This window comes from Mycetomoellerius zeteki, unplaced genomic scaffold (genome assembly GCF_001594055.1).
Source record: "Mycetomoellerius zeteki isolate Tzet28-1 unplaced genomic scaffold, Tzet1.0 scaffold706, whole genome shotgun sequence".
NCBI classification, from domain to species: domain Eukaryota; kingdom Metazoa; phylum Arthropoda; class Insecta; order Hymenoptera; family Formicidae; genus Mycetomoellerius; species Mycetomoellerius zeteki.
In genome coordinates this window covers 306,658-318,540 of record NW_017257727.1, presented here as the reverse complement: position 1 = coordinate 318,540, position 11,883 = coordinate 306,658, and the positions used below count along the sequence as shown (strand labels likewise).

At 35.5% G+C, this 11,883-nt stretch overlaps 2 protein-coding genes across 2 annotated transcripts; both read right to left on the bottom strand.

The window, feature by feature from the left end:
- Window positions 1-1,763: 1,763 nt before the first annotated feature.
- On the bottom strand, window positions 1,764-6,903 carry Lztr1 (Leucine zipper like transcription regulator 1). The gene is made up of 11 exons (XM_018458154.1): window positions 6,370-6,903; window positions 5,261-5,569; window positions 5,040-5,154; window positions 4,613-4,779; window positions 4,313-4,514; window positions 3,659-4,003; window positions 2,939-3,374; window positions 2,701-2,876; window positions 2,297-2,581; window positions 2,021-2,203; window positions 1,764-1,863 (listed from the first exon to the last, which is right to left on the bottom strand). Exons 1-10 carry the CDS (start codon window positions 6,525-6,527, stop codon window positions 2,084-2,086), a joined length of 2,313 nt encoding a protein of 770 aa, XP_018313656.1. The 5' UTR covers window positions 6,528-6,903; the 3' UTR covers window positions 1,764-1,863; window positions 2,021-2,083.
- Window positions 6,904-9,356: 2,453 nt separating this feature from the next.
- Set8 (SET domain containing 8) lies at window positions 9,357-11,091 on the bottom strand (the record flags this gene model as incomplete). Its single annotated transcript, XM_018458160.1, has 5 exons — window positions 9,357-9,784; window positions 9,968-10,158; window positions 10,254-10,609; window positions 10,686-10,815; window positions 10,960-11,091. Coding segments are annotated over 5 exons (1,020 nt in total), but the record flags the coding sequence as incomplete, so codon positions are not given.
- Window positions 11,092-11,883: the final 792 nt, after the last annotated feature.

Genomic DNA, 11,883 nt, shown 5'->3' with positions numbered 1-11,883 from the left:
CAACGCTTTCTTTAGCACAAATAGACATTTCATGTATATTTTACAGACTCTATACTTCAACATGTATAATAAAAACATGGAAACATATAGGCTTATCATGGCCGCCACAATGAGGTACCATTAAAAACTGATTTGTTACGAAAGTTTATGTTACTTAAAAAAATCACTGTGCATCATAAAATATCGAAATAACTAAAATTAATACTTAGTGCCTTGTGGACTGAGCATATAAATGCTTATATCGAACGATCAAGCAGTTAATAATATCAACAATTTCTAATTTCCTTCAAACTGGAGACAGGCCGATTGAAATTGATTAATAGCCCTTGAAAATTCAATACAGTTCTTAATAACATCTTAGTAGAGTTCTCAATGGTATCTCATTAGTATTATAACCAAATGCTATAATATATCACAAAATTCGGGTATAAAGCAGAAGTAACAAAAAGCACAGAAATTAAAGATTCTGCAATCACATGAGTGGCCGAACTTTAGGCCCTTACACTTAAAAATGGCTCAAAATAAAAAATTGCATTCTCGTTGCTTAGTTTTCTACGTACTTTTCTGTTATTATACCCAAATTCTAACACTGCAGAAATAAATAATACAATCAATATAACAATTGCTAATTAGGACATACGTAATAACGTATGTCATAACTGGAAATGACATTAATGTATCTACCCTGGTGAAATTTTTCTTAAAATTCTTCATATCATTTTTCAGTATTTCTATATAATTTTCAAAATTTCTATGTATAATTTTATAACTTTTTAAAATTCTCGAATTTTTTATATGAATTGAATACTTTTCAGAAGTGCTGAAAAAGTTCTACATATTTTCTAAAATTCTTTATGAACGTGAATTTGAGGAAATATTTTAAGATTTTTTAAATTTTACGTTCTATAATTTTCTAAGGAAATTTATAAAATCTGAAAAAGTTTAAAGTAGCTTTTCAGAAATTTTTTTTAAATTGAAATATGAAAAATTCTTAAAAATATGAGATGTAAGAATTTTTTTCATCAGGGCATTTATGTAAAATATTGGAAAATGATACCTTAATGCGCGCATCCTGTGTATAATATCATGTCTAATGTTGTTATACGAACAGACACAATCACTACACTAATATTATACATCGGCTTTCGAGCAATTTTGCATCATGCCACAAACACTTCTATGACAGACGAAAATCATTGCCATTTCATTTAATATTAACACAATTCCAATTTATGGAAATAATTTTCTAAGTCCAAGATCCAAAAGGGTGACGACGGTACGTTTCAACATGTTGCAACTGACGGAACAACGACGGGTAATAGTAGACCATTGGTGCTTCCTATTGTCACCACAACGAGACGACGACGACGATGATGACGACGATGACGATGACGATGACGATGACGATGATGATGACGATGATGATGACGATGATGATGACGATGATGATGACGATGACGATGATGACGATGATGATGATGACGATGATGATGACGATGATGATGACGGTGATGATGACGACGACGACGATGATGATGACGACGATGATGATGATGATGATGATGATGATGATGATGATGATGATGATGATGATGATGATGATGATGATGATGATGATGACGAAGACAACGACGATGATGGTGATGATGATGAGGATGAGGATGAGGATGAGGATGAGGATGAGGATGAGGATGACGAGGATGATGTGGATGACGACGACGATGACGGCTCATCCTGAATCGACAATGGTAGCAGAGTCTGTATGTCTGATGTCAGGCAAGATTTAGCCGTGTGATCGAGATAACAGTTACCAACGAACAGAACCGTTCGTCCTATGAGGATGAAATTCATCCGGCATAATTCCTAAAACGAGAAAACTCCGGATATTATCACAGATATTTTTAGCATTTTTCTTGCTCAGCGTTAATAATATTATTAATAATATCTATGATTTTAGCTTATTAAAAATAAAAATGTAGCAATACTGAGAATAGCATTTTTTTTTAATAATCATACTCACTTGGAAACTGCACGGTGATGGTAAATCCCAGCTACATGGACGACGATCTGAGATAGAAATCCGTCAGCAATCAGTAGTCATATCTTGACACGTTCTAGCGTCGCTGTGATCATCGGCTAAAGCATCGAGAATATCCAGTAAGAGCTCGCGACTTAATTCTCTTAATTTTGGAAGCCTGGCAACCTGAATAAAAGCAACACTTCGTATACACGTCTGTATATATTACGGATGTTAATAATCAAAACATACATGTACAGGATCTGATCATTTCTTTACCTCGCTAAAGTGATGAACTATCAGATTGAGGGCATACTTCTTCATATCGATATTTTGCGTCCTCTCGGCTGCCTCTAAAACCGGTATAACATTCTCAAAAGTGACGTTCATTTCGAGATTTTGTTTGCAAAACACTTTGAGTCGATTGTTCGTGAAACTGTAATATTCCGATGCAGCAAACAGATATAGAGAATCCTCAGGAGGCATCGAGACATTCGCATAATAAATATACTTCAGTAAAGAGTAGAATGAATCGGACGACGGTATCGTCTCACCAATTTGTACCTACATAAAAGTTTTGTGCTATTTTATAATTGTACATGTGAAATATTGCATTAAAATGGATGACGATATCATCTTGCCTTCCCTCGTTTAGATTCCCTCGCGAGAGATTCATTACTTACATTTGCCGTATTATTTCCTGGCGTGGATCGAAACAGTCCTTCAAAATAGCCGCACCGTGCCGCGAGGATGGCCTTATGCGCCGGTATCGACATACCGTCCAGCTCCAATGTGATATCACAAAATTCCTGACCGAAGCTCTTTAAAAATGCTTCCATGTCCTGCTCCAGGTTAGTTCCTAGCAAATAAATTTCGTAAGAGGCCACTCTATAATAAACGTGTGTCGCGCATGATACCTACCAGTGACAGATTCGTACTTCGTAATAGTTTTAGTTTGCGGCATCAGTCGTCGCCTGATGATCTCCACCATCAGCGGCTGATCCAAAGTCTCGAACTCTCGGCTCATCACGATTAGATTGTAATTGTTTTCCTTCACGACGAAGCTGAGACAAAAGTCCTTTATGAAGTACAATTTCAAGTTTACGGCATTGCATAACGCCTCCAAGACGTTCGTATGGCTTATGGTTGCTTCGAGGTAATTAACACACAACTGTTCTAAGCGTTTCATATGGAACTGCTCGGCGAGGCGATAGACGTCTATCATAAGAAGTACAATGCGATTACTCTGCGGGTCCTCGATTTTGTCATCTAGTCTTTTAGTAGGATCGATACGATCTGTATAAATATAGTTCAGCACCATTTTGAAAGCTTCCGGTACAGCGTCTTTTAATCTCACCTGCAACATAATAGCCAAATTTATAAAACCAAGGAAAAGAGAATATATACAAATAGATTTTTATAGTAAATACAGTCTGTTCTTTTCAGCTGAATTTCTTGCATCATTCATCTTTCCTCTTTTTCTCTCCACGTTGTACAGAAAAAAAGAGGAAAGATAAATGTAAAAAGTTTAGCTGAAAAAATAGACCTATATTTTCTTTTCAATTATATTTTTTTATCTTTCATAAACTTAAATAAAATAGAATCACATATAATTTTTTATGTTCTTGCTAAATTGTTTACCTCCAATAGCGAGGATTCGTTAGTAGGCACATCAATGAGTTTTTGCTTGTCTCGTTTTTTGCGCGCTTGTCGAATGAGCGTCCGAAGAAATTGCGAGCGCGCCGCCACCATAGCTATATGCGCCGGTATCTTGGTCTCCAACTCGCCCACTATGAATTCCACATCGCAAAAGAGGCTCAAATTCAGCAGCCTGCCGAAATCATCGTGTAACGTACATTTGGGATAAGACGAGAACTGGAAGCGGTACATCTCTGCAGAGCGTATGTTGTTGTCCACAGTTCCCCCAAAAATAAACATCGCATCTCCGATCACGGCAGCGGCGTGGAAAAGTCGACCGGATGGTACCTGTGTGCACGCATTATGTATTATAGAAATAAAAATTACTTATAATCTCTTGTAACATGTCATTGTGGAAAAAAACATTCGCAAATGTACTAAGATATATATATATATAAATCCAGATTAAATAGAAAACACAAACAAATCAGCAATTTATTTTGATGAATGTGAATAACACCGCGTATACAAATATGTGCAAATTTGCATTGATAAATACATTCTACCCATTAGCAATTTATCAAAGGAAAAGCTTGTTATACCCGGTTCTGTTATCATTCGTCTTTACTTTGGCTTGAATTCATTTTTGTAAGTCACCTGGCTGTCTGTGGACGGTAAAATAACGTTCCATGTTTGCGTATCGAGATCGTAACAATGGAGATCGTTGGACAGAGCCGAGTCAGCCGTACCGCCAAAGACATAAAGATGACGATCGAAACTGACCATCGTGTGACCGTATCGTCTTGCGGGCGGTGGTGGTGCGCCACGCAATATGTGCTCCGTCGATATGCGCGTCCACCTAGGGAAGATAAATTTATGATAGACAGAACATGACTCAAGTCTACGAATTACGATGTAATATACATCGCGGTCTACACGTGTTACAATGAAATTTACCGCTTCTCCTTAAAATGAAACTGGAAGAGACTGTTAGTTGTCCTAGCTCCGCTCTGACCGCTAAAAACGAACATTGATTCTCGAGCTACTGTGACGGGGAAATTGCAACATGTCGGTGGACGTTCACCGACTTGAACGACCTCCTCCCACACTTTAATTTCGCCAGGCTAGTGACAAACATTGAATGAGTGAAATTAAAACTGCGTTACAAGACTTATGTAAACCAATACTTGTTTCCTCCAGCATAGATTAACTATAATTTAGATTCAACTTACTCTTTATCTTTTTCTAATTTTCAAAACTAGAAAAAATGAAAATTAAATTGAATTGAAATTAAAATTAGTCTACATTGATGGAAATGAGCATTAATATCATGCATTTACTATACATATATATTTTGGAAATATTTATAAAACACATCTCCTACCAATAACGATATCGTCCACATATCATTCAACCTAGCATTGCCATCGTAGCCTGCAAATATCCATAATTTATTATCATATACAGCGGCACCATGAGCAGATCTAGGTACTGGAGCCCTATAAATACATTATAGTTTAATAAGTTTGACAAAAAATAGCAGAAAACAACACTAAAATATTAGACATCACATAAGAAAGTTTTTGCGATACAAGTAATACTCACTTTCCATCAAATCTCCATGGTGTCCAATGACCAGTCAAAAAGCAATACTCGAACAGATCATTCTTATTACTAAGATTGGAATTAGAATGTATATCCCCGGTATAACCACCAAATACAAACATTGATGAGCCATGGATGACTGCAGAATGGTGGTAGCGCGGTGCAGGTAGTACGCCAGTAGCTAACGCTCTGCCCCAGGACTTCTCTTTCACGTCAAAGCGCAATACATCATTCAACATCCTCTTACCATTGTCGCCACCAAAAACGTAAATATCATCGTTGTATGCCACCATAGTATGCTTGCTGCGTCTGCAAGACAGAACAAAGGGATAATCAATCGAGTTGTACTGTTGATAGCCATTTTGTCAAATCTATCCTTGGAATGCTGAACAAAATTTATTTGAATATAATGAATATAGGTATAAATCCTTTCTCTGTCTGTCTCTCTGTCATGATATTCTATCAAACTAGATTAATGGTACATGGAGAGATGGAAGATGCTTTCCAGTAAGAGACACAGATGACGCAGGGTGCTTTCCAGCAAGGACACAGTCAGACACTGTAACACAGTGAGTCATTTCATTCTTGTTTAACATAGGCAAACAACAAGGATGTAATGATTCACTGTTTACACTGTTTTTACACAGTGTCTATGTTACACAATGTCTGTGTTACACAGTGTCTGTGTCCTTGCTGGAAAACATCCTGTGTCTGACTGTATCCTTGCTGGAAAGCACCAACAATGAATCTATAGGTCTGTTTTCTATAGCTTAACTAATACACAATCTGAAACTTAAAATAAATAGATACATGTTTAATATTTGGCGAAAGTAAGAAAGAAAATATTCTGATGCAGTTTAGTACAGAAATAAAAAACAGACTTATTATACTTTTGTTGTTTGCCAATGTTAAACAAAGATAAAATGATTATATTACACAGTGTAACACAGTGATCATTTCATCTTTGTTTGACAAACAATAAGAATGTAACGATTCACTGTTACACTACGTCATCTGTGTCTCTTGCTGAAAAGCATCCGGGAGTCTGCAGGAAGCAGCAAACGAAGAGACTCGTTCGAACAACAAGCGCATCCTGACCGATTGCCTACCTGGCACCGACGAACTCGGCGCACTCCGGCATGCGTTGCCATCGATGCACCGTCTCGAATGGGCCGAAATTCAGGGTCATTGCATCCGCGCACTCGGCGATTGTCGGCGTTGTCGCCGCGTTGTCCATTTTCGCGCGATCGTGGACGCGATGTCTCATTCAACAGCGGAGACGGACTTTGCCCAGGGACCTTAACCTATAATGCTCCTTCGCGTCGGAGTATAACCCTCGCGCGCGAAAAGAACAAGAACCGCTTCACCTGCGAACGGCCTGATGCCAATGCACTTGACTTTGACGCGCACCGAGAGAGACGGCGAACGCCGTCCGGTCTTAAGTCATCGTACGGAACGCACGGAACTTGGCGCGCGAGATCGCTCCGCTTTTCCGGCACACAACGTCAAAAATATGTATGCCGCTGTGTCGACCGTGTATACGTAGATCGACGGAATCAATAACCGACGTCCCTCTCTGTCATTCCATCCGTCTGTTTCTCTCCTTCCCACGACACTTTCGCCACAGAGCACCGTGACGTAAAAATATCTCCCTCCTCCCGCCTGCGCCAAGCTCGCCACCGCGCACGTCGCGTCGGCATCAATGAAAATTTGCATATAGCTACGTGAATTACATGTATATTATATCTACGAGAGATCATTCAGAGATTGGACCGTGCATCTGGACGTGAAATCCTGGATTCTTCTCTCTCTATAAAAAATAATTATAAATAAAGTTTATAACTGACGAGAGTATTTTTATAACATCATTCAGTTCCATCGAGTTTTATAAATTACATATAATATCTCTTTAATTATAAACGGATAATTATTTGCAGATGCTACGTAATAGTAAAAAAAAGTAAACGATTAGATTTCCTTTCTGACAATTATTTATATGATTCTCTTTTGACAACAAAGTCGTTCGCAATTCTTTTGCTTACAGTTACTTTATAGAACAAAGATATCAGATTGGAACAACAAGATATAAATATTTTGATCAAGATATAATAATAATTTTAGATCAATATTTTATAAAAATCATAACACAAGTTTTGCTTACCATATTTAAGTAATGAATCTTGGAGAGAAAATAGATGTAAGATATTACAAATTTTGCAACTTTGAATAAATCGTGAATATATTTCGTATACAATGTGCGCAACTACAAGAATTCTTGCGTGCGGTAAAAGACGTACAGTACACATGATCAACAAATGTAAAATTTATAGCATAAAAAATGTTTATTAAAAACTGTTTCTTTGTATATATTATATATGTTTATTTTAGAATAATTCTTTAAACTTCTCTCTCTCGAAGACTCGAAAAAAAAAGGAATGGGGAAGATCGGCAGATTATGCTCAATTATTAACAAAGATTGAACATTAATTATAAATGACAAAAGTAGAGCGGTTGCGTAATAAAAAGAAACGAGTGGTAATGTAAAAGTACGTGAGCGGTATAATGTTATATAATAATGCGCATTCGTGTGTGCTATAAATAGTTGATAACAAAATGAAAGTGATAACGTAAAAATTATCTCTACTTTTCTTTTTTCTTTCTTAAGTGCGATTATTTTAAGGAAGATATATAAGCAATCAAGGAATATGTTCGCACAATGTCATTTGTATAGGCTATGTGTACAATTATTTTTCGAGAAACCAAGTTCTCGCATCTAAGTATGTGGCAGTGAAGTACTCAAAGCTATCGCGTGTTGCATAAAATACTTCAACAAAAGGATCTCTTTCATCGATAATTATATACTTTTATGCGATTACATATATATATTTTTTGGGGAAAATGGGAGAGGGTCACATTTTATTTTCGTAGCTACGTATCACAATCGCTTCAACTAGGAACCCTTGATCTAGCCCTTTCTAAGGATGATTATAGTCGCCGAACACTCATTACATATTGAGGATGACTACAGCCACCTATCAAAATTTTTGTACAGGACATTTCTTTATATAGATATCTAGTTTTGCAACATTGATCTATACCTATATTCCTGTTTTGCAATATAAATTTTACATAAACTTTAGTTACATACTAAACTTTATTAAACAATTTAAAAATTTTGAAAATATGTATTTGTTCATATTTTTTGATGTATTATATATCAAATGATGTATTATATATCAAAGCATGAACAAATAAATTTAGTGTTTAATATATTATTTAAAATATTTTATCTTTTCAAAGTATAAACAAATAAATTTTTTATTACTATATTGTATATCAATTAAATAAATTTAGTTTAATGCATTATTTAAAATATTTTATCCTTTCCAATCTTTTTGTAACGAATGGTCACTATAACCATTTGCAAAACTGTCCTGTGTGCTGTTATATGTGTGAGTTGAACCGTAGTCATTAATAAATTATCGATATGTACCTGCAAACCATCGCAACGCTCGCGAGGTCCTTGCCATGTAAGTATTGAAAAATAAGTCTGAGAATATCGTACCGTAAATGGATATTAGAATTCAATACATTTTCATTGCATTACATCTGCATTGTATTTGGATGTACTAAATTCTTCTTTCCGAATTTTATGTGAAATATTAGTGACTAGTGATACAGTCATTGAGATATTAGACCAAATGGAGATATTAGTCCATCAAGTACAGTGCGCAGATTCGCACTCTCATACATTAATTCTCAATGCTACCATCGCGAAAGGGCTAGTATACAGAAAATCTAAGCTCGATTGCTGTTAATAAATACCAGATAGAAAGCGAGATTAGATGAAGCACGTGCTACGATTTGTCACGATTATTATAATTCAAATACCGAATGCAAAAGTTCTTATTCGATTGGTAATACTGCATATGTTAAACATTTAACATCAAATGTACTTTTCTTTTAGAAATAATTTTTTTAAATAAATTAAATTGAATCTCCCTATCATTAAGAAAGCTAATTGTTATAATATACAAATCATATTTCATTCTTCCAATACAAGCAAACGATAAATGTCATGACATTAACAATATACAATTCTCTTTTACTAATTGAAAAGTATTTGGAATTCACTAGCGTAAAAACTCGCAAATTCGTCTAATTGATGAATACACCGCGGCTCGCTATGAAAAAAATTTGTACCACATAGAAAATTCAACACATGCTATATAGTTCCTTCATAGGAGGAACATAAATGAAATGAATTTTTGTACAATGTAACACGATGTTATATAAATAGTAAATTGGAAGTGCTATAACGCCAGCCATGGATGATGACGAATTGATTCGCGACTTCGGTCTCCGTAATCATACGAGACCTCTACGCCGATCGGTATATCCTCCTTCGCCGTAAGTACCAGATGCGGTATTGAATTGACCTCGACGATTCGTGCAATTAAATTGCCAGTTCTCGAATGGTTCACCAACCTGCCAAGTTTATCAGTCTCCGCCGTTGCATCAACACTAAAAATCGGTATAATTCAGCATGTGTGGTGCTGGTATGGTGATGGTATGTATATATATATATATAATATAAAATTATATATATAATATAATATACTATACTCTTTTTTTTGTCTCCATCAAAATTATTATAGAATTCCATGTAGAGAATAATTATTCTATCAAGATCCAGAATTATCTTACCAATATTGTTGATTACGATGTTGAAAGTAATACATATAGCATCCGGTATTTTGATCTTGTGCGTACAATTCCTCACGCTCCTTTGCCTCCCCCTGGCTGATCAGCTCGCCGATATATTCCACTACAAACTCGCCTTTAGCAAATTCTCGTGTCGTTATGACACCGCGACCTTTACCCGAAAAGTTTTTTACCTGTAACAGGAAATAGATTGCCATAATTTATTTCAGTTATTTGAAAAGTATACTAATGTTCCTGTCAGATCTTATAATTATATAGGGGTATTTACCTCTAAACCATCTTTCACCTGACAAATCACCTTATTTTCTAGATCACGTTGTTTCTCTTCTAGTACAATCTTCTTGCTCTTTCTTACACTACGACGTACTGGAAAGTAGTCGGTAATCGAATGATTTGTTTCACCGTTCACCGGCTTTGACAAACGATGACTGACAGACTGACAACAGGTTCCTTTTTTACGTCCACGTTGAGCTGGCTTCTTTGTAACTTGTAGCGGACTAAGTAATGTAATCACAGGTTGTTTTATATTGGTAGTAATTGTAGCTCCTTCATCTAAATCCTCTGTTGGCATCTTTATTCTATGTGGTGTAGAAGGCGTATGAACTGGAACAGCCACTGGTGTCTCTAAAAAATCAATCTCTTTATATAAATTAAATTAAAAAGAAATAAAATTAATATAAATGAAATTATGATTATATACCATCGGTTTTGAATTGTTCTACATAAGTAATCTCCTTCTTTACTTGAATACAAGGTGAAACAGTTTCTGCATTATCAAAAAGATAATGGGCAAATAAACTTTTGCCTTTTGCAACTTTGTTATTAGAATCCTATAAATGAAATAACATGCATGAAAAACATTGCAATACATATGATTAGAAATACATTTTAAAATTTATTTATTTATTAACAAATATTAATGAAAAAACAAATATATTTAAAATATACTATAAATTTAAACGCAAGATACTTACTTGACTATGAACTTTATGTATAGAAGATTTGCATGTTTCTAATACAGATTGCTCCTTGATTGTATCAAATTTATTTGTTATTTGTTTGGTAGTATTCAGCTTATTTTCATTTTTCACTAATAAACTTATATCATTACTTGTTAAAATATTTCCTATATTTTTTTCTGTGCCATTTTTCCGTTTTCCTGTGTTAATTAACAATAACATTTAAGTCTCTGAGATAATAAAATATATTAAATATTTGATAAAATCAATCATATTGTCTATAAAAATATTGAACAAAAATTATAAGAGATAAATTTTACTTATTGTGTTAACATAAATAATAATATTGACAAAATTTTAAATGAAATTTACAAACAATTTTAAAGAAAGTATTGTTTAAAGGTTGTTTGGATATTAGAAGACGAAAAAGCAAAAAAAAAAAGAATGATTCAACGAATGAAATCGATCTGAAATTTATAGAGCGGCTATAAAGCTGTATAATTCAAAATTCGCGAAACATCAAGAAGACGAAAAGAACGTACAGAAGAATCTGCAAGAACATCACGGTTGAATCTCACTGCACGCGGAATCGCCGTACAGAGACTGACATCCTAATTATCGTACTCCATGTTAGTTTAGAGTTTCTAAACCCGATGCTCTAGCCCAGTAAGCGAAGTTCCGCGTGTCGCGAGTGTGACAAGGAGAATCGTCATCGTTGGTACGTCAGCATTGCGACAAACGTTTCAATCAACGCGTCGCGATATTAACAAATTGCAGGATTCAACGCATCAAAATCGACGATAAACGTCGCGCGCCGAGACACACGGGAGCGGGACGGTCGCGGGTGGACGGGAGGGTCACGAGAGAGCAGCGGAGGAGAAAGGGTAGCCGGAGCGTCTCTGCGACAGCGTTCAAGATGGAGCAAGGGAGGAAGAGAGA

Coding starts and splice junctions, on each gene's coding strand:
- Lztr1 (XM_018458154.1), bottom strand. CDS start 6,527: ATGAGACATCGCGTCCACGATCGCGCGAAAATGGACAACGCGGCGACA. Junction 4,004..4,312: donor TACCGTCCACAGACAGCCAG/GTGACTTACAAA, acceptor GCGTGCACACAG/GTACCATCCGGTCGACTTTT. Junction 3,375..3,658: donor ACGAATCCTCGCTATTGGAG/GTAAACAATTTA, acceptor ATTATGTTGCAG/GTGAGATTAAAAGACGCTGT.